This window comes from Melanotaenia boesemani, chromosome 1 (genome assembly GCF_017639745.1).
Source record: "Melanotaenia boesemani isolate fMelBoe1 chromosome 1, fMelBoe1.pri, whole genome shotgun sequence".
NCBI lineage: Eukaryota > Metazoa > Chordata > Actinopteri > Atheriniformes > Melanotaeniidae > Melanotaenia > Melanotaenia boesemani.
The window spans coordinates 14,444,703-14,466,665 of NC_055682.1; the positions used below are offsets into that span (position 1 = coordinate 14,444,703).

Sequence of the window (21,963 nt, forward strand, 5' to 3'; positions counted from 1 at the left end):
ATTTCCTGCAGCTTTGAAGGGAAATCCGAAGTTTTGTGTTCTGCCCAAAATCACTTTGAACACAGCTTTACAACTACCTGAGTGATTGCGAGTGTATATGAAATGAAAGAAATAATGATAGATAGATAAAATTGTATTATTATTTATTTATTTTCTTTTTACAATACTCTCATATAGCAAGTAGCTCAGTAACGGTGTCGTAGATTAACAGACTTTAGGGATGTGGTTACAAGACTCTTGTTATTTTTCCAGTGCTACACATTGATGAAAAGGAAGTCTGCGTCATTCATAGGTGCCAATGAGGATTGCCAGTCTGTGAAAGGGACTCTGGTCACTATATTAGATCGGGTGGAACAAGGTGAGGACTAACCCCCGCCACCCCCCACACACACACACACACCACCTCCTCCAAAAGTAAATGTATGATAATAATATCAAATGGTAATGGGCAGAATAGCATAATACTAGAATGGAAAGCCAAATGAAACGATAGTAGGCCCTCTTCCAGTTTTAAGGTTTTACGTATCAGGATGCGAACATTTATTTGTTTCTTACCAGGTCTTAAAATTAAATACATCAGATGATCAGCACATGATCTATTAAATGATGTCATTATAAATTTTGCTAAAGCTATGTCAGAGCTGGTGTATTAAAAACTAAGTTCATCCTTAATGCTTCAATAGAATTTCAGAAAATAAGTAGCAGTAGTAGTGACCATTGTTTTTGCACATCAATCTGGGAAGAATTATAAGCATTTTACAAACAATTTGGAATCCATCCTTCTACAATGAGAACGATTATCCATAAGTGCTAAAAATTCAAGACAATTTCCAATCTTTCTGGCAGTGGATGAGATGAGATGAGATGAGATTATTAATCCCTACAGGAAAATTGAATGGGAGATCAGATGTCCCATCAAGTTCATCCAAAGATGGGTTTATGCAATTCTCATTCAGTCAGTTCACTCCATGCCTTCATGTTGTGAAAAGCTGGATGGCGAACAATTACCGTCAGTTAAGCGAGGACAAAACATAGGTTATTCTTTTTGGTTCACTTGTTCTTAGTAAGCAAATAGCCAGTCACTTGTGTACACTATCAGTTTGTATTAGCCAACACGCCAGGAGCTATTAGAGCTATTTTTGACTGAAAGTTAGCATTTGATATTTTACTGGCTTCCGGTAAAATATCGTATCAAGTTTAAGTCTCAATATGATAATACACATTTATCTTTCAAAGCTTTTGTGTGTTCTAAATCTTTCAAAAATGTTATTTTTTTATTTAATATTATTATTATTACTTTTACTGTAATTTTACTGTTCAGTGTTTCACTGGTTTTCTTATTTTTTATAAATGTTTTATTGTTATTTATCCTTTGCTTCCAAAAATTGTTCAGCACTTTGGTAAACTTCAGTTGTTTTACAAACAAATGTGAGTTGACAGTGATTTTTTTTTTTTAGTTTCTTTTACCTGACAGAAATTTTTCTGCGTGTTTTAGACTTCATCAACACCCTCTTGCCAAGTATGGGTAATATGAGCGGAATATGGATTGGTCTGAAAATGACTCGAAGCAACCCTGAATGGGTTGACCAGTCTCCTTTTGACTACAGCAATTTTAACCCCCTCCTCATTGGCATGTACAAGACTTTAAAGTACCAGGTAAGTTGCCCTTACTTTCAAGTCCAAACTTCATGAACATGAACCTAGAAGGATAAAATGTTAATTTGAATAAGAGCAGTTGATGAATGATATCAGGGTTGGAAGTAAGTGAGTCTAATTTGGCTGGTCAGTTACAGTTGAAATAGTCAAAAACCTTTCAATGATCAAGTTGTTTTGTGTGTAATATCTTCACATTAAAGAAGAACGTGTGAAATAACAACAACTGCTTCAAGTTTGACTTTTTTTGGTGTATTTACACAGTAAATGCTGAATGTTTGCCTCGTCTTTATTGCTACAGGTGGTTGCTGTCACTTGGCAGGTCATAAAGGCTTCATTTGAATTCACATTATCCTTTGTGCTTTGCCTTGGTTTTTTTAGACATGGAATCTAGACAGTATGAACATGTGTGCATACTTGGCTTATAGCCCTAGCTCTGACATGCTGGGTACCTGGGACTACAATTCCTGCACCCAACCCCAAAGTCTGGCCATTTGCCAACACTATGCAGGTAATTTTCAAATTCCAGCACTTAATCTGACTTTATTGTTTAAATTCTATGCATGATGTCCAAACATGAGGTTGTTTAGATTTATTTGGATTTGTGTTTTACTCTATATAATCTTGATGGTAACTCAGGAAAATACTGTTGAAAGGAAGCAAACATCCTCAGCCACTTGTTTGCTCTTATATGCTTCACTGCCACGTTCATCTCAAAATATGGCAGAGATTTTTATTGTATATATCATTTTCCACGCGCCTCATTTTCCAAGGAAATAAAAATGTTTTGGGACCATGGCACAGTAGTAACAAGACAGATTCCTTGCACAGCTTTTATGATAATATGTCTTTTTGTTTCAGATAAAGTAGAGGAGCCCATTATCCCCCCAGAGCATTTTCAAGTCAACAACCACACCTTCCTGACAGTTATCAAAAATCTCACCTGGCCCGATGCAAGGCAGGAGTGCCTGAATCTTGGTATGGATCTGGCGAGTGTGCCAGATGCTTTCATACAGTCCACCCTCAGTGTGCTTGTGAGCCGCGCACAAAAACCCATGTGGATTGGCCTCTTTAGCAAATCTGTAAGTGCACCAAAGGAATGATTTTACTTTAATTTACAATTTCTGCCGTTGTTTTGTATGATTTTTCTTTTGTTTTGCGTTCAGGAGTCCCACTACCATTGGAGTGACCACAGTCACACAGTGTTCAGTCGCTGGTCTAATGATGCCACCAGCAGCCCATGTGTGTACCAGGATACTGATGGCTACTGGAAAACCACAGAGTGTGAGGAAACACTTCAAGGTGCCATCTGCCACAAACCACACAGTGAGTACAGCAGTGGAATACACACAAACAGAAATAGTTAAAGCAATTTATTTTTATATAAAAGCCAAAATGTAAATTAACAAGGCTTGTGCAACAAATTCTTAATATACAATATAAACGGTCTGAAAGGAGTTAAGCTGAAGATACAAAAGGGCATACTTGAAACACTGCACTGTTGTCATACTTACAAAAGTGCTTATGAGTTTTATGTGGACACAGGATGTAAAAAACCGTTGTTGGGAGAAATGTAGAAACTTCATGGCTTCCTGTTTGATCTAGATGTCATATTTGGGTGAAAAGAGAAAAAACTGTAACCCTTCATAAACCTGTAACTGAAATTTAACTTGTCTGTTTTCACTTTGGTCTTTAGGTACTTTATAAATTAAATTACTCTAAAGTGACTTCTTGCCATAATTGTGTTTTTTTATTTTTTATTTTTTTTTGTTTGTTTTTTTTTTTTGTTTTGTTTTTTTAACACATTTTTTTAGAGGACACAATCACTACACTAGATGATGTTTCTGTCAAGTGCCCTCATAACATTAAAGGACCAAACTGGATCCCCTGGAAACAGAGCTGCTACTCCTTCCAGCTGGTGGCATCAAGGTGGGAAGCGCATGGAAGTGACCAGATTCAAAATACGTGCAAAAAACTTCGTAAGTACAACACACTGCCCATGTAATCATGTTGAGGCTTTGTTAAGAAAATTCTTGTAAAGCCGTCTTTATGTTTCAGATGTAGATGCGGACATCCTAACTATTCGGAATGAGCAAGAAAACGAGTTTATCAGGAGCCAACTCCTGCCATTTAAAAGCTTGGTTCAATTTATTTGGCTGGGACTGTTCAAAGATTACAATGGTTGGTAATTTATTTGTAATCCAGCTGCAAATTGAGGAGATTTTTTATATATTAAATATTTTAATCACGGCTTTTCTACTGAGACTTGTGGCAATTTAATCTTCTCTTTCGTTTTCTCTCCTGACACATTGACTTGTGATATTGGATGATTCCAGACAATTTTATCTTTTATAATTTACTATAAAAGCTTTTTCATGCCACAATGCTTAAGTATGGACAGAAAACCCCCAAACATCATTAAGTCTAATATTGTCTTATTTTGTCTTAAACATCGTTTTAGATTCATGCAATTAGAGGGACAATATATTAGGCCTTAATGTGTTTAAGTGTGTATTTATATCATTATACCAGAATTAATAGTGCCATTGTTCTGCTCCAGATAACCAGACAAAGTGGCACGATGGCACAAATGTCCAATATTCCAACTGGGCAAAAGGGCGACCGGATATAAATGGAACATTCATGGCTGGTCTTACCACTGATGGCACCTGGATCCTGATCGAAAACGAAGACCTGTATGCAGAGTTCAAACAACAGTCAATTGTGACCTGCAAACTTGATTATGGTTGGTATATTGTAACAAACATAATTAATCAAAATGATGTCCATCTCTACTGTTAACACATATATTTGAAGCTAAAAATTATATAATCTTTTTTTCCTCTCAAAGAACCCAAACAGGAGTATAACCGATCATCCAAGGATTTTCAGAACTATGGCAGCTTAACATATGAAGTTGTGACCAAAAAGTTGAAATGGTACCAGGCTCTAGAAGAGTGTAGCCAGCGTGGCGGTCGCCTGGCGAGTGTCCATGACTTCGAGCACAATGCGCATATGAAGCTCATTGCCAAGACAGATGGCTTCCCGCTGTGGATTGGCCTGTCGAACCAGGATGTGAGAATGCTTTTGCAACTAAAATCTGAGCAAAATATTTTAGCTTCACTGAAACGGAGTGCATACCCAGCATTTCATACTTGATTTTCTGTCTTAAAACTCTGATCAGATTTCACTTTACATGTTGACAGTGCCTTTTTCTCCAAAAAGGTCAGTGGCTCAACCTATGAATGGTCAGATGGGACAAAGTTTGACTACAACCCCGGCATCTCTGATGAGCAGAAGGGCTCCAGTTCAAACCAGCAGGACACCAGTTGTGTTTTAATTACCCCTGCTGGAGAATGGGTGAGAACCAGCTGCAATAGTTGGAGAGATGGTGCCATCTGCTACACCACCACCATCACCACCACTTCCCAAAGTGAGACAATAACCTGTTTTACACAGAAGTTTAGTTGAATCTTGATGAGTGTTACTGAATCATTTAGTATGATACGGCAAAACTGTACCAACGTCTAAAGAAGCACATCTACTGGCGATTTTAATTGATTTTGAAGTGGCATTAACTGTCATCCATGTTGTTTCTGTGTTGTAATCAATCAGGAGCAAAACTGCAGGCTACCCCAAAGGCTAATCGCTGCCCTCAGAGTGATGGCACATCAAACTGGGTTCAGCATCAGGACCACTGTTATGCATTTGATGGGAGTTTCTACAACTATAGTGTCTACAGTATGGAGCAGGCCAAGACAATCTGTCAGAAGTTGGGTGAGTTGCTTTGAATAATTACTATTAACCCATTGAAACCAGTTGCAATACATGCCTGTGCCTCCTTTTTAGAGTGACACTGGACTTTGGTAGATTCAGTTATGTATAAATTGTAGGGAAATTTCCTTTTTCTTCCTTACCTGACTTCATGAACCATGTAAACTTTATACACTTGCACATTCTTGGGCGTATGAGCTCGGACACTTCCTGCCCTGTCTGTTTGCTGCATGCACCTGCAAAATTAAGTGCAGCATTTCACATTTGCAGCAGACATGTGGACACAGGAAAGGCACATTATCACAAGAATGTCTGCACAGACGTCTTTGTGCAGGTTGAAGATATCTAAGAATGAGTATACTTTGTTTTTATATGTTTATATATTTTTTTTTCATATGAATTTTTATGTATATCCCACCCAACAATGGCTCAGCAGAGAAGTTGTCACACATGCTGTGATGACTCTCTCTTCAACTTTGCAAAGATCATTGAAACTATGTTTGTACTGCGGAATTCTGACTCCTCTCATCAGCAAAGGCAGAATTTCCATAACAATCAAAAAGTTATATTTAACATTTTTATATTGTTTAGAACCAAAAATATAGAGGCAGTGTTTGAAAAACTTAAGGATACCGTTACTGCTACCATAGGAGCAAAGAGAGTAAGTAGCAGCAGGTACTAATAATAATAATAATAATACATTTTATTTAAAGCGCCTTTCAGGGCACCCAAGGACGCTGTACAAACAAATAATAAAACATTAAAAGTACAGGAGAGGCAGACATATACAACACAATCTAAAAATCTAAACATAAAGGGCAGAGTGGCGAGGATGTGATTGAAAATAATGTTACAGAGAGTATGCTGTTCTGAAAAGATGAGTTTTGGGTTTGGAAATGAAGATGAGGAGAGAATCGGTATTGCGGAGGTCAGGAGGAAGTGCGTTCCAGAGCTGGGGAGCAGAGCGACTGAAAGCTCTGCTCCCCATGGTGCTGAGACGGGCAGGAGGGACAGAGAGATGGATAGAAGAGGAGGAGCGAAGACATCTGGAAGGGGTGACTATGTGGAGAAGATCTGAGAGGTAAGGGGGTGAGAGTTTATGTATGGATTTGTATGTATGGAGGAGAATCTTGTATTCTATCCTGTACTTGATGGGAAGCCAGTGGAGTTCTTGCAGGATGGGAGTGATGTGATGAAAGGAAGGAGTTCGGGTGATGATGCGGGCAGCAGAATTCTGAACCATTTGGAGTTTATGAATGGATTTTTGTGGGAGGCCAAAGAGGAGAGAGTTGCAGTAATCCAGGCGGGAGGTGACAAGGCTGTGCACCAGGATAGAGGTGGTGTGGGGGGTGAGGGAGGGGCGAAGACGGTTGATATTGCGCAGATGGAAATAGGCTGAGCGGGTGATGTTATTGATGTGTGAGGTGAATGATAAGGTGCTGTCGAGGATGACACCCAGACTCTTGACCTGAGGGGAGGGGGAAACTGAGGCGCTGTTGATGGTGAGGGAGAAACTATTAACTTTGGAAAGGGTGGATTTGGTACCAATGAGGAGAATTTCAGTTTTATTACTGTTCAGTTTTAGGAAGTTGGTGGTGAACCAGGATTTTATTTCCAGGAGACAGGCAAAGAGGGAGGTAGGTGGGAGCGTGGAATTTGGTTTACAGGACAGGTAGAGCTGGGTGTCATCCGCGTAACAGTGGAAATAGATATTGAATTTACGGAAGATGAGACCAAGGGGGAGGAGATAGGTGATGAATAGAAGAGGCCCCAGGACAGAACCTTGGGGCACACCTGTGGAGACTGGGGAGGGATCAGAAGTGAAAGATTTGAGTTTGATGAACTGAGAGCGGCCACTGAGATAAGACTGAAACCAAAGAAGGGGAGTAGAGGTGACACCAAGTGAGGAGAGTCTGCTGAGGAGGATGGAATGGGATATGGTGTCAAAAGCAGCACTTAAGTCAAGGAGGATGAGAATGGAGAGAAAACCAGAGTCAGCTGCAAGGAGAAGGTCATTGGTAATTTTAATAAGGGCTGTTTCTGTGCTGTGACGGGGGCGAAAACCAGATTGAAAAGGCTCATAGAGATTATTGTTGGATAAATGGGAATGAAGTTGAGAAGCGACTGTTTTTTCCAGGATCTTAGACAGAAAGGGCAGATTGGAGATAGGACGGAGGTTATTGAAGTCATTGGGATCTGACCCAGATTTTTTCAGAATGGGGGTGATTGAAGCAGTTTTGAAGGAAGATGGAACAACACCAGTAGAAAGGGAGGAGTGAATAATGGCAGTTATGAGGGGAAGCAGAGAGGGGAGTGAGGATTTGACAAGAAGTGTGGGCATGGGATCAAGGTGGCACGTAGAGGGCTTTGATTTTTGGATGAGGCCGGTAATCTCAGATGGATCAGGGAGTAGAAAATGAGAAAAAGGTACAGTCTGCATGACTGGGTAAGGTGTGTGAGGAGACACAGAGTTGGAGCAGAGGTGTTGGTGGATGTTGGAGATTTTCTGGGTGAAGAATAACAACAGAGAATTGCAAGTGTCAGTGGAGTACAGATGGGGCGGCAGAGAGTGGGGGGGTTGAAAAATGTTATGCAGTAGAGAGAAAAGGGTTTTAGAATTTCCTTCATTCAATGAGATGAGTCCAGAGTAATAAGCAGATTTCCTTTTTGAAATGGAGTCCTTATAGAGAGTTATGTGAGTCATGTACAGTTCTTTGTGAATGGTAAGTCAATGGTACTGCCAAGTAGGAAAGACATCAGCAATGTTTGCCCATCGAAACTGGTAAGAACTATAAAACCAAACAATTTGGAGTCTCATCCCTCTCCAGTGAGAAAGATACACAAGTGGAAAACATTCAAGACATTTGCAAATCTTCCCAGGGATAGTGATAATGCATAGTGCTACATCTGGTGAAAACTAAACACGCTGCCTCAGCTGGTGGAGGAGTGATGATTTTGGCTTGTTTTATAGCCGCAAGACCTGGGAACCTTAAAGTTATTGTGTCAACCACAAACTCTTTTGTATACCAAACTTTTCTTAGGTCAAATATGAGGCTGGACCACTAAACAGAGCTGTGCATAAACAAAACTCAACAGCCTCAATAACCTCAATAGCCTGAAGAAATATAATGTTGTAAATAGGAGTGAGGCAAAATGTTTAAGGCTGATAACTTCATAAAAAACCCCATTACTTTACTGTTATTGAAGTAACATGAAATTGATTCTACAAGCTATTAGATAATGAGATATCCTTAGTTTTTCATACACTGCTTCTGCATATTGGCTTAGTTTTTGTTAAATAAATGATGACACTGTTTAATATGTTGATCATTTGTGTGTGTTTACCATATTTTATGACCTGGTTATCTCAAAACAAGTTATTTTTGTAAATGCTGTGATGCATAAAACCTAAAAATTAAAAGACAGTTTTTGCTTTGTTTTTTTTTTTCCTCATAACTTTAAGGTTTAAAGCGATGTTAATAATTCTGTCAAGTGTTTCAGAAGACTCAAGCTTTAGCAGCCTGTCTTGAAGCAGTGCTTACATTTTGTGTAAAGGAGGTCGGAAGAGATCAGTATTCATCTGAGGAAACTGATTGCTGTTCTCTCTGCTGGTAGATGCTGAGCTGCTTACCATAAAAACGAAAGAGGAGAATGACTTCTTGACTAAGTACATCAGTGACAACCCTTACATCACCCAACGAGTATGGCTCGGCATGGATCTGAAATCTCATGGTGGTGAGTAATGATACAGGCCTGAATGTAGTAAAATATTTACTAGGAAAATCCATATAGCAGTCGAAGACAGAATATGGTTTCATGGATGCTTTGGGTCATGTAAGTGAATGATGGATGTGTTGTGTATTGCCAGACTATGGTAATAATTTGTCATTTGTGTTAGGAGCTTGTTTGCTGACCTGTGTGGTGAAGAAATCTTATTTTAACCATATTTTTTACTGTTACAGCTTTTTCATTTGGTCACATTTTATTCCTAGATATGATGGTGTATGGTGAGGTAGTCCTCTGCTTTTTTTCTTTCTCATATCTTATACATCCTCTCAGGTAACCCTTTGTCCTGGCACGACGGCTCTGCTGTGGATTACTCTAACTGGAAGCATGGGGTGCTGGTTCCTGGGAAGAAGTTGGAGGAGGGTACCTGTGCCATAATGATGGCGACAGGCAATGGACTCTGGAATGTGGCCACCTGCAAGTCGTCCAACAGTCGTGTTGTCTGCAAAACTAAAGCAAGTGAGTATCCCTGCTGGAAAATACCAAACATTTCAGAAATTCTCCTCCTCATACTGAATGTACTGGATTGTTTTAGAAAGACACAGACCTGACAGCTTTCAGTTTTTGCATATTTTTCTTCAGTGAGACCAAAAAGAAAGAAAATCCCCCAAATTATTTTAAACCTAGACTAAATGCTAATTCTTTTTCGCTCCTCAGAGTCTAAAGGCTCTCCTGTGGCACTTGGCTTCTTCATCGTGGTCCTCATTGCTGTCATTTTGGCTGCCGGGTTTGTCATCTATAAAAAGAAAAGATCACACTTCTCCACTACTGTCCGCTACAAGAGGACCTTCGATGAATCAGACACCACCAGTATAATGCCAGACGACTGAGCTTGCTTGGATAATCAGCCTCAGGGAGAACTGATATGCCTGCCTCATGTGCATTTTACTTCTACGCTAGACCAGATTATGCCCCTTCCCCTTTTGTTTTAAATATTTATTTTCTTACTCAAGCTTGAGATTGTTTAATAATTATGCGTAAAACTGTAAATATTATTTGAGAATTGTGAATAGCTGCCAGAGTTTCTTAAATTGGATTACTTAAGACTGTTTATTAAGAGCACCTAATGTAAATGCTTGAGCTGACTCTATCTGGTAAATACTGATCATTGATAATGGTGGAGTTGATTCAGATACATGCAACCTGACAAAATCTGCTTTAGACTCTCATTCAGTCTTAAAGGCTTAAACTGCACTGATGCACAAGTGATTTCAAACTTATCAAAAACTATGATGCTGTGTTTTATACTGTAAGCTATGACTCAAACTAGCCTAAAGTTTGATTCACACACAAGAACCAACTAATTCAAACATCTAAAAGGACCGGAACCCTGAAAATACAAAAGTGCCTATTTTCTTTGACTATAAGTGTTTTATGTCCAAGATGAGTGCAAAATGGAGGGAAAAACCGTTGATCTCCAGTCATATATATATATATATATATATATATATATTAGGAGCAAATTAAGCTATTCGCTTTGTTTATTTTGACTTTAAGCTTCATTTTATTAATGTGAATTTGAGTCAATGTTTGCAAAAAGAAAAAAAAACTTTAAAAAGCACTCTCTCATGGATTACATCTTGGTTAAAGAAAACATTTTTGTATTTTCAGCTGAACTTTGCCTTCAAATAGGCAGAATTATCTTAGTGCCTTCTGATATCACTGGATAGGTTTTATTCTGAAAATGTTTTTTTTTTGCGTGGTGGTTAGCAGTGTCACACCGGACAGAGCAAGAAGGTTCGAGCCTTGGCTGGGGCCTTCCTGTTTGAGTTTTTTCTCCCTGTGCATGCATGGGTTCTCTCTGTGTACATGTTGGATTAATTGGTGTTTTAAAAGGAGTGAGTGTAAGTGGTTGTTTTCTTTTTGTGTGTTGGTGCTGTGATGGACTTTCGATCTGTCCAGGGTGTATCTTGCCTCTTGCATGATAGCAGCTGGGATAGGCCCCAACTACTCAGCTTTGAAATTGGGGGACACTGTCTTAGCCTCAAGATGAATCAGACACCTGTCTGTGCAGTTTGTTTATGTGAATCTGACTTATCTATGCACTTAACTACTGATAAGAATGCACTTTAGCATCTTGAAGTGGATATACTTCCTGCGGTATGTTGAAGAAAGTGTTTAGAGTTTTTACAGATGTTCAGTTTGCACTGTTGTTTGCTGTAAATTCTTTGTAAATATGTTTCTTTTATAACCAAGAATGAACCAAAGATGCTCTGAGTCCTTTTGAATGTTAAAAGCCTTAGTTTTCTTTGAGCAAGCAGCTGCCTTGGCCTGGCTTAACTGATTCATATTAAGGTGTGTAACTTTTTCTTTTTAAATTTTTCACCCCTCTGCAGGTTTATGAGCTTGCATCGGGTACATTAACCTTTCAATAAACTTGCCTGTTTACAAAGACTTTTCCAGTTTTGATCATTGTAATTACTGAACTAAAGGTTGTAATGAATTTCCACCAATTCCCCTAATTTGCCTTCCAATATTTTTTTATATAATTAAAAAAGAATAGGGCTTTTTACTATTTAACATTAATTATATGCAGTTATTAGAAAGTGGCCATTATACTTGAATAAACATCATCCAGTACTGAGTTCCTTAGGTAATACGTACAACTTTAAAATACAACTTAAAATTTCTAGCTGTATATTGTAGTTTAACTTTCCAGAATTGTTCCCAAGTGACAAAATATTAGTCACAAGCCTGTAAGGCACTAAAATTTTTAAGTTGCTGTAAATAAATCATACAATCTTCAGCATATTCCTTCATTCAAATATTGCCTTAATTTAGTGTTTCAAGACATGTAAAGACATACATGTAGTGGGTTCTTGTTACCTTTCTTTATGTCTGGAAATTGGCACTTAAATCAGTATCTTCCATGTAATTTCCACATTTACCAAATTTATCCGACAGGCCAGACTTGATTCTCTGGTAGACTGGTTTTGGCATCTGGGCCAATGTTTGACACACCTTTATTAAAAGAATAGTAAAGGAGACTAAAGGGCAGTCTGAAGTCGATCTTTATTCCCAAACTTAAAAGCATGACACTAGACTTCTCCATACATAAAGCATTTATGAGACAAAATAATGTCATTAGGGTAAGTGGTCATTTTTAAAAACATAAGAAATTCAGAGGAAAACAGACAAAGGGAATAATCACTATTATAGATTCTGTCCCAAAAGCACTGTCTTTCCATAACAACTTCAGTACAAATTACTTGTCACTGTTACCTTTCTCGTTTAACCATTAAAGCACTTGTGGTAGAACCATTAAAAACAACTTGCATTTTTATTTATTTAAAACTGAATAAAGTGCACTCTCGGAGAAACAGAAATAAAGTGGTTTTAACCAAAATACATTATACATCAATTCATTATGAGTTTGCATATTTGCAAAAGACACCTGCAAGAAAGGTGAGACATTTTCTGTGCAGCTGGCATTTCTTACTGCCATTGTACTTAAACTGAAAATGACACTGTCAAAGCATGTGCTAAAAACTAAGTGAGCTACCAAATGGCATGGAAAAGTCTTGCAACACATTCAAATGACTAGTACTCCTCTTCAAGATCGTCATCCAGGTCGGAAAAGTCAACAGACGGTCGGTTGTCTTGTGCCTCCTCATCGCTTTCCTCGTGGGAAACTGCAATGCAGAGAAGTCAAGTTAAATTGTGAAGCCACGCAACAAAAAAGACAGAAATAGTGAAGCAACTGTTTACTGCAATGCAGGAAAAGCATAACTTTAAACAAAATAAGTACAGGTGAAGTTGTGCTTGCAGCAAGAGAAAGAAAAGAAGGGCTGAGCAACATACTTTCAAGACTGTCCATGTGTTCATGAAGAATTCTCACCAGGTTGAATAACTGGTGAGAAAGGGCAGATTTGTCTTTTTTAAAATCTGAAGTCTAACACAATTCAACAGTGAAACATTTTTAAATGTGATAATATTGACTGTCTGTGGAAAAATCGGCTTACACGGACTAGAAATACAGAAAGTGCTGTATATTATAATGTAATCTGACAAAAAGACAATATAATCAGCTCCTGCAGCCAGAGTTGAGAGAGGCTAATGAAATTAGCACCATGGGTAAATGTGTCTGTGGACGTGAGCACTTTCTCACCCCAGCTGAATCGACTGCTCCAAGGACATCTGAAAACCTCTGCTCGCAGAAATGTAGCAGCACCACCAGATAGAGGCCGCTGCTGATGAACTCATCATATTCTGACTGTAGGCAGAAAGGGGGGGGGGGATACAAATATTAGCCCAATGTTTTGTTGGTTTCATGACAGATCGGTTTCCAGTTAGCTTTTTGGGGTTTCTAGCTGATTTTTCCATGTGCATTCAAACATTAGCATTAAGAAAAAGGTCCATGCAGATGATACACCTTTTACAAATAAGTTCTGACAATGCAACAGCAAAATTACTGTGTCCAAAAGTGGACTGCATATTGCTCTTCATTCTTCTATCATATGACCAAAAAGTGATTTTGTCGGATCTGCAAGACTTTATGTTTAGTTTTCAACTTCTAAACCTTCACAACTATATGGATCCTCTTGTATACCACCACCTTTTGACACCACTATGCAGTTCATTAACTGTGGTTCATTCTTTAACTCAAGCAACTGAAACATGTAATTTTAAATGTCATTTGTGACATTTAAAAAGAGAAAAGCTCACTCTACAGCTTCAGAACTGCTTTTCACCAGCTCCTCTCACACAGAGATTGCACTACTCCACCATAGTACAGTGTCCCTGACAAAATAAACCAGGAAATCCACCAAAGTTTGTGCATTAAGGACATCAATACCGAGGTTCTGTGATCAAAAGCATGATGTGCAACAATAGCACTGGTGTCTAACGTGGCAGGTATAAATCCTTTATACCTCTGATTGTGGCTTTAAGGTGCAATAACGCTGCATTTAGTTCTGTTTTTCACACAGAACATTGCGGTGAAATAACAGTAAAACAGGCTGACAGAGCTGCTTATTCTCCACATTTTTCTATACTTTTGATGCAAACTGGGCCACAAAATATTCATGTAATTGTCATAATAAAACCTCTGAAGGGTCAGCAATCATTAAATTTCACTCCTTTTTCATTATTGTGTTTATTTTCAACTATAAAACTAACTATAAAACTTACCAGTTATATCATCTATAATAAAAAATAATCATTATCAAATTATCCAACCTCAGTAAATGTGAGTTATTTGTCTTAATAAAGTATGAAAGATTAAACGTTGGACTTATTTTCTCTGTAGGAGGCTAAATGACTCACTTGCACATGTGTCCTGTACAACTCCTGAATGTCAAAGTTGTCGATGTTCAAACGCAACTTCTCCTTACAGAGTTCACATGTTGTGATGGCCTCAAGGTTTGTCCCTGTGAGAGAAGAGGAGGGGAAAAGAAAATTGGTTACTTTGTCGACGTTAAGCAGTACTGATAAAAGCCTTTCCCCCATATCAGAGAAGTGTGTTTACCTGAGCCGATTTTGGAGCGGAGCCATCTCTTGATGCATTCCTGATGGACATACTGCAGACTGCCTGTGCAGCGGCAAGGCTGAATCAGGGGATTGGAAGAAGACTCCTGCCCCATCTGGCAGATCCTGCACAGATCCCCCTCTTCCTCGTCAGAATCTTCCAGCAGCAGTCTATGTCAGAAAAAGATGATTTATTTGTATTCACAATACAGTGGATATTCTAACATATTTTACTCCATAAGCAAAAACATTTTACTTTTACGTTTGGATGCTGAAATTTGAGGACAATATCGAGACAATAAGTTGTTCAGATAAAGTTAACAGAAAAACAAACTAAATAAAACTGACACAGCAATCAAGTGCAAGAAATGTATATCAAGTAAAAACTCAGACTATCACCTCTCTTTGATCTTGCGCAGCTTCTCTTGATCCCGGCTGGAAATGGTCTTCTCTTTATGGTCTTCCAGCTGGCTCCCAGCACGCCCCAACGGACCCATAGAAATGGAAATATTTTCTACTACTCCAACTCTGCGGCGTGGTGAGAATGTAACAGAGGCATCTTCGAGATCAGGTAACACTTCATCCTCAAGTGTGCAAGCATGACCAGCACCTAAAGTCTCTAAACCAACTGCCCCTTCCTCCTCCTCATCTTCTTCTTCCTCCTCTTCCTCCTCCTCCTCCTCCTCATCATCCTCTTGAGATACCTTGTGTTCAAGGTCATCCCACCTTCTCAGTAAGTGCTGTGGATGGCTGTAGCCCTCTTCTAAGCCAGAGGCAGTGTGTGTACTCCCTTCCCTTGCATGTCTTCTGAGGCGAGAGAGGAGGGGAGGGCAGCGGCCACGGAAGGAGGAAGACAACCAGGAAGAGCTTCTCCCTCCTCCACTGCTGTTGCTATTACTACTACTAACGGCAGGCTCGCTCCATGACGCCATTCTGGACTGGGAGAGGCCACTACGATTGTCATCGCTGTGTCTTTCCTGGATAGGTGAGAGGTCTGCTCTATGATTCCTGAGGCTACCCAAGGTTCTCTCCGACCCTCCAACATCAACATCTGCACTAGACATCCTGGCTCCATCGTCGCTGTCCATGGACTCGCCACCAGTTGATGGCATGTCATCATCAAGGGAGAGAACGCTGGAAGAGCCACTGGAAGAATCTTGGCTGGACCGCCGTGAAAAGAGACGAGACAAAAGGCGACGTGTGGAACTACGACCATCTGGCCCTCCAACTTCAGGAGCTGGCCTCGGGAGCGTCCTCTCTGGTGTGGCAATGGGGGTGCTGTACCAGGGAGTGTGAGAGGAGTACGAAGAAGAGCTATCAGAGGATTTGCGGTTTCCTGTTTGCTCCTGAGATGAGTGGAGGGTAGATGAGCTATTCATGAAACGGGATGTGGTTCTGCAGCTGAAGTCTCGTGTCAGAGGAGAAGTCTGATGAGATGTGGAAGATGTGAGGTGACGATTCAGCGAGCTTTCTCTGGCAGTGGCGGCAGAGGAAAAAGAGGAGGGAGAGTAGGTAGTTTCTTTAGGGCGAGCTCCTTGTGCATATGTGGACATCACCCTGTCTGTCTGATCTAAAATGAGGAAAAAGTAAAATATTAACTTTAACACATTTCAAAAAAGGTTCAATACAACGTGAGTGTGTTTACACCATAGAATATACATACAAAGAGCGGAAACCAATCCAGGAGTCCTAACTTGTCTTTCTCCCAAACTTGAGAGGCCGGGCTCATTCTTTGTCTCGTGTTCTCTCCTGGACAACAGGGGCTTTGGGGAAGCAGCTGATGGCCGTGAGAGTAAACGGCTCGATCTCCATGATGAATCAAACGAGTCACCCTGTTTTTCCATGGCACCTGTTAAGAAGACAACCCACCCAAAACATTTTTATTTATCAATTTTTTTTTATGTGGTTAATACTGATCAGACATAACCAGACTAAATCTCTGCTATGCTGGGCACAACTTCATTGTCCAGCAAAACATGTTTAAAATAACCCTAATACCATTTAAGAAAACACAATTTTCAGTTTAAATCCTCACATATTTCTTTTGAAATAAGACATTATGGTTATTGGCAATCCACTTAAATTACAGAATATTTGATGCCTATCTCAAACCTACTGTAAGTGTTTACTAAGTGCCCCCTAAGTTGGTCCCTCAGGTCAGCTGACCAGCTGCTCCTAGTCATCCCAAGTTCAAAGCGGAAGCTGAGAAGGGACAGGGCTTTCTCTATCGGTGCACCAAAAGTATGGAACAACCTCCCTTTGCACATTCAGTGTCCATTTTTAAAACCCTTCATAAAACTCATTTTTTTTGTTGGCCTTCATCTTAGCTTGAAACTAAATCCTGGTTCGTTTTTTATTTAGTTTTTATTGTTTGGATTTAATTTGATCTGTTTTGTTACTTATATTCCTTTTACTGAATTTTAATTGTTTTCTGTTGTTGTTTTTAAGCTTTTATATGATCAGTCTCAGAAGTGCAGCCCTTTGTTTCAGCTGTAGCTGGTGCTAAAGCACTTTATAAATAAATTGATGATCATCACAATGAATTATGGCTCACAAGTAATCATACCAAAGATATAAGGCTAGTTGTTACTGATAAACCGCAACAAGTAATTAACGGAGTGGCCCTAGCATTTGAATGAAACATTTAAAATACTATAGCACCATAATTAACACAACATGCACACCTAAACAATCACTTGTTAATGAGAAGCAGGTCTATTTAATAAAAAAAGGAAATACAAAGCTCAGACTAAGCCACATTGTTATTGTGAGCTCTGCAGAAAATGTGTGCGGACTGAAGTACTGTGTCTGATCTTCAACTTGCGCCCACATCCAATAATAAAAATACAAGCTAAAATATTGGGAATGTGTTCCTTTGATCAACAGTTTTTCTCAAGACCTGGACAAGTGATATTTCACATACCTCTGCCACTGCTGAACCCATTACTGGAATAAGCGGATCCTGTAACGGAGGTGCTGGCCGTTCTTGAGTACAAACCTCTGTCTCTGCATGAAAATTTGGCCCTTTTGGAATCAGCATCATCAGTGGAATTTAACAAACCTGAGCAGATTCCCACGCGTCCTTCAGAATCAGTCTAAAAGAAAGAAAAAAAAAAAAAAGATGGCAGACAGGGAAAAATTACTTTACTTTTACTTCAAATATATTTAATTCAATAATATTTGACTTAATATTAAATATTTTGGTGAATATGAAACCAGGCTGTTTTGCCTGCTGTGATCTCAAATTACAGAACTTCAGTACCAGTTTGCTCCTGCTGCTGAGAGATGATTCAGCCCATGGGCGGTCGTAAGATCTGCTGGAGGGTGTCAAAGGAGGAAGCTTCCAGCTGGCGGAGCGAGTTTCAGAACTGCTGTAATCTCTTGACGAGCTCAGGAGTCGAGAATTCTTCAAAAGGAGGGACAGTAACATTCTTAATATTAGTTTGTGTTCATGTTTGAGCATTGCTTCGATGGGCATTTCCTTGTTATGTTTTAATCCAGTGCTCTAGAAGAGAAGAAACAAGCACGTTGATGATGCAATACACTCTGCTGCAAACTGTTTTACAATTTTGGCTTTTTGTGTGGCAAGAAACCAAGCAATAGCCAGAAAAACAACAACACTGTAAAGCGATCTCATTATGGACATAAACTGGTTTAAAACCCCATCTTCAGAAATATTCCATAAGGAAAACATCCTGTAAGTAGGTTGGAGCAGTTAAAAAAAAAACATGTCAGTGTGGTTTTTTTTTTGGTTTTTGTTTTTTCTGTTTTACAATGACCTGAAACTGTTCACACAAACCTTTTTCTTCTCGTAAACAGTCCTTTTTGGGTTATTGGTCCTCACATGATTTAAATGAAGAAAAAAAGAGAGAAAATCCATCAAAGGATGAAAAGGGACATACTGTTTGTTGCATCAAAGTGTTCTGCTTGGACTTTCTGGGAAAAAAGCAGGCCCTGGTTAATAGTAACACTATCTTTTGAAACAGATCTTGATGAAAAGCAGGACTAAAATACACACAAAGAATCTAGGCTGTCCTATAAAAAGACCTCCCAAGTGTCATCTGTTGCACCACCGATATACGTAGTCAGCTACTGTATCACGCTCCGAAGGAAACCTGTGAGAAATGAGCCAATTTGAATGCCAGCTCTCCAGAATACACCAGAAAAACCATAACGCATACAACAACAGGGTTAGGGTTAAGTGCAGAAGTTGTTGCTGCTCTCGTTATTTTAACCAAACTTATGCCAACACTTTTCCAGCTGACATTGTCATAGCCAAAAAGAAAGTGAGCCTGCATATGAATATATATATATATATATATAAATGATACATAAATAAGACATTTAAGAGAAAACAAATGCAATAAACTTAGTGCTTTATTTAAATCATATATTCTTTGAGCAAATACTCAAATGATGGTGTGAATTATATTCAAAACACCAATGAAACATCTAACTATTATTTTACAATAAGCCCATGTTCTGTGGCATCAACTTACCTGTCTATCCATGTCTGCTTTGTAAGGTGATGATGCTCTGGGGAAGCGGTCATTATTGAGCACTGTCTCCCTACTGTACAACCTACTAGAGCCTAGCGATGAGGAAACTGATGGGCTGGATGTGTACGAGGGCCTTGAGCTGGACAAACAAAAAGGAAGTCTGCTTGACCTGGAGTCCATCCCTGGTTGCCTTGAACCTTGCAAAGTCAAAATGAGAAACAAAAAGATGTTGCTAGAGCACCTTCTAAAGTGTACTCATATATTTGAAAGTTCAGATATGCAAGCAGGACGTTTACAATATCAAGACATTCCTTAATTTAAACTTAAGACATGAAGTCTACACTGCATTTCAAAGACTGCTGATTCAATTCTGACTTCTCAGTCTGTTCAGTAACATGGCTTGGTGGGGTGGTGTGCTGGTATGTCTGAGTTGTTGATGGAACACACGTGACAGTCTGTAAACACTAAAACTAGCCACCATGATGTTTCCTGGACTTGGTACCAAAAGTCACTGTGCCTATCTTTGGGACTGTGAACTCTGTCACATGAATATGACACTAGCAAGCCGCACTGTTAGATAAGCGTCTACGCAAGCAAGATTCTCTTAAGCGCCAGCAAGATACTGGTAATATTCATTACTAAGCAGTATTACAGTACAGAGTCAAGCAATCAAGTATCATTCTCATATTTACACAAACAATCCTGATAGCTAATAGATCATCAGTACCACCAGATGACCTGAGAGCTCCAGACATAAGGTGGTGTAGTGTGAGCTATTCCCTGGTACTGATATGGATAGGTTGAAGGCACCTGTGGTCAAAGATAGCTTGTCAGGCTGAAGTGATGTGCAGTAAATACAGCCAGATGACAAAAATATTTTTTATCTGCAACACAGCAATGTAATCTTTAAACCACACACAAGATAATCAATCTTGTGTAGTATCAATGAGCACAAGACCTCAGAAGCCTACAAAGAGTAACGTTTAGTATTACTTGTTAGAATAACAACCACCCTGATATCTAATATACAGTACATTGAGTTGCCATTTTAACTTTACTTTCTGGAGTACCTTAAAAGTATTTATAATCGATTAATCTTGACCATAACTATCCTATTTATAACAAATGAATAACAACTAAACAACCTATATAATGATAATAAGGCTGCATCTTTATTTCTGTGCATCTTTATTTATTTATTTTTACCTTGACTACTTCTTCGTTCAAGATGCTTTAATAATGGCTGATAATTAGTGAAACAACTTGTTTGCCAACAAGTACTGTAAACTTCCAAATTAGTTTAGCTCACTATGGGTTATTTGGACATTTCGCTACATTTAGCATTAGCATTAGCTTAGCATTATTCCCTTTAACACTTCCTGCTCGAGACTAAACGTCACTGTTGTTTATTAAATACAACTGTCAAACGATTTAAATTCCAACACAAGACAGTACATCGTTTATAGCTAACATAACATCTCTTTTGTATTTAGAATTACCTGCCTTGTTGTCTATTAATATTTGTTGCCTCCTTGGTTTACGTTAGTGACCGTTCTGGTATGGTGACATTAGTTTGGCTGCCGTTTCCAACGATTCGACAAATAACAAGAAGCAACGGCTGCTGGCAACACGATTAGCTTCCGGCTAGTAGCTTACCTTTTCAGCTCGCCTGTTCTAACCCCTGATATTTCACATTGACGCAAAGCTAAACGCTGAGCCGTGTTTACTTGAGTTGTTTGAGGCACTAAGTCTTCATAAACGGGTAAAAACTAAACGTTATAAGCATATGTCCTCACCTCTTATTTCAGTCTTCCTGGTTTTAGCTCAACAGAAACGATGGCGTCTGCATTAGCAGCTTTTTACTAAGGATGGGCGGGTCGATATTCTTCGAGTCGATACTTCGATATCAGCCAGTCAAACCATCTGATTCTATACATTTTTTTTAGTATCGAGATACCATACTGCAGACACAAAACATGCCATTTGATTTCACTTTTGAGAGTTTTAGGCAGCAAAATTGCATGTGAACCCCAGCCAAAGTGTATTCCATCTGTGTCATGTGATTATGGTGGCCTATCAGATGCCTTAATGATGTTGCTGCTGCTGTTGTTGGTGATGATGAGGTTATGTTTCGGTATTTTCCTGGTTCAATGCAGGTTATTGCACATTATGTGATTATATTTATCATATTATATTTTCGTATTAATATCACACATACATATACAATAAAATGATATATAAATATATATATATATATATATATATATATATATATATATATATATATATATATATATATATATACACACACACACAATTTCCACTTAATGAATTTGAGTAATATTATATTAATCTGTAGTTTAACTATTTTGTCATTTTAAAAAGATGTATTATCTTATTTTTGTTAAATTTACTCATCAGTATAATTGTTTTAAAAACATTTCAAGTACTGGTGTTCATGATTTTATTGCATTTCATACTACCCTTGCAATAAAGATATTAATGCACACTGTACAATTGTGATTTTCCTTTAAGGGCCCAGAAGTATCAATATCGGTATCGATGTAAAACTAGCATAAACTAATGGTATCGTCTCGACAGAAAAAAAGATTGGTATCGCCCATCCCTACTTTGACGCAGAGGTTAGGTGTTTTGCATTGACCCGAAAGGCTGCTTTCAGGTAGTTGTTAGCGCTAGGGGTTCGACCATGTTTTGTGTTAAATAAACACAAGTTAAATTCCATCCTGACTGGGACAACGTGGAGATATTTTAGCAACCAGTAAAA

The 21,963-nt window shown here is 38.8% G+C and overlaps 2 protein-coding genes across 4 annotated transcripts in view; one reads left to right on the forward strand and one right to left on the reverse strand.

Moving 5' to 3' along the window:
- The window catches only part of ly75 (lymphocyte antigen 75), a 33,203-nt gene extending 21,596 nt beyond the window's left edge, over positions 1-11,607 (forward strand). Inside the window, exons 22-35 of the mRNA XM_042008276.1 lie at positions 253-358; positions 1,496-1,656; positions 2,035-2,164; positions 2,515-2,735; positions 2,820-2,979; positions 3,468-3,632; positions 3,712-3,834; positions 4,214-4,399; positions 4,505-4,728; positions 4,879-5,086; positions 5,269-5,430; positions 9,043-9,162; positions 9,487-9,672; positions 9,871-11,607. Of these exons, the coding sequence (XP_041864210.1) occupies positions 253-358; positions 1,496-1,656; positions 2,035-2,164; positions 2,515-2,735; positions 2,820-2,979; positions 3,468-3,632; positions 3,712-3,834; positions 4,214-4,399; positions 4,505-4,728; positions 4,879-5,086; positions 5,269-5,430; positions 9,043-9,162; positions 9,487-9,672; positions 9,871-10,043 (2,325 nt within the window). The 3' untranslated portion in view covers positions 10,044-11,607. The remainder of the gene's footprint in view (positions 1-252; positions 359-1,495; positions 1,657-2,034; positions 2,165-2,514; positions 2,736-2,819; positions 2,980-3,467; positions 3,633-3,711; positions 3,835-4,213; positions 4,400-4,504; positions 4,729-4,878; positions 5,087-5,268; positions 5,431-9,042; positions 9,163-9,486; positions 9,673-9,870) is intronic.
- A 599-nt stretch (positions 11,608-12,206) lies between these two features.
- On the reverse strand, positions 12,207-21,201 carry marchf7 (membrane-associated ring finger (C3HC4) 7). Of its 3 annotated transcripts, none has more exons than XM_042008402.1 (11): positions 20,975-21,201; positions 19,179-19,375; positions 17,942-18,085; positions 17,603-17,774; positions 16,343-16,528; positions 15,079-16,249; positions 14,681-14,850; positions 14,479-14,582; positions 13,322-13,426; positions 13,015-13,063; positions 12,207-12,845 (listed from the first exon to the last, which is right to left on the reverse strand). In XM_042008402.1, the coding sequence occupies exons 2-11, from the start codon at positions 19,356-19,358 to the stop codon at positions 12,754-12,756; spliced, it is 2,373 nt and encodes a 790-aa protein (XP_041864336.1). In that variant the 5' UTR covers positions 19,359-19,375; positions 20,975-21,201; the 3' UTR covers positions 12,207-12,753. The 3 variants fall into 3 exon arrangements, with proteins under 3 accessions (XP_041864336.1, XP_041864490.1, XP_041864413.1); XM_042008556.1 differs by lacking the exon at positions 20,975-21,201 and adding an exon at positions 20,835-20,963; XM_042008479.1 differs by lacking the exon at positions 20,975-21,201 and adding an exon at positions 20,678-20,810.
- Positions 21,202-21,963: the final 762 nt, after the last annotated feature.

Coding starts and splice junctions, on each gene's coding strand:
- marchf7 (XM_042008402.1), bottom strand. CDS start 19,358: ATGGACTCCAGGTCAAGCAGACTTCCTTTTTGTTTGTCCAGCTCAAGG. Junction 17,775..17,941: donor TCAGCAGCAGGAGCAAACTG/GTACTGAAGTTC, acceptor TCTTTCTTTTAG/ACTGATTCTGAAGGACGCGT. Junction 14,583..14,680: donor CCGCTCCAAAATCGGCTCAG/GTAAACACACTT, acceptor CTTCTCTCACAG/GGACAAACCTTGAGGCCATC.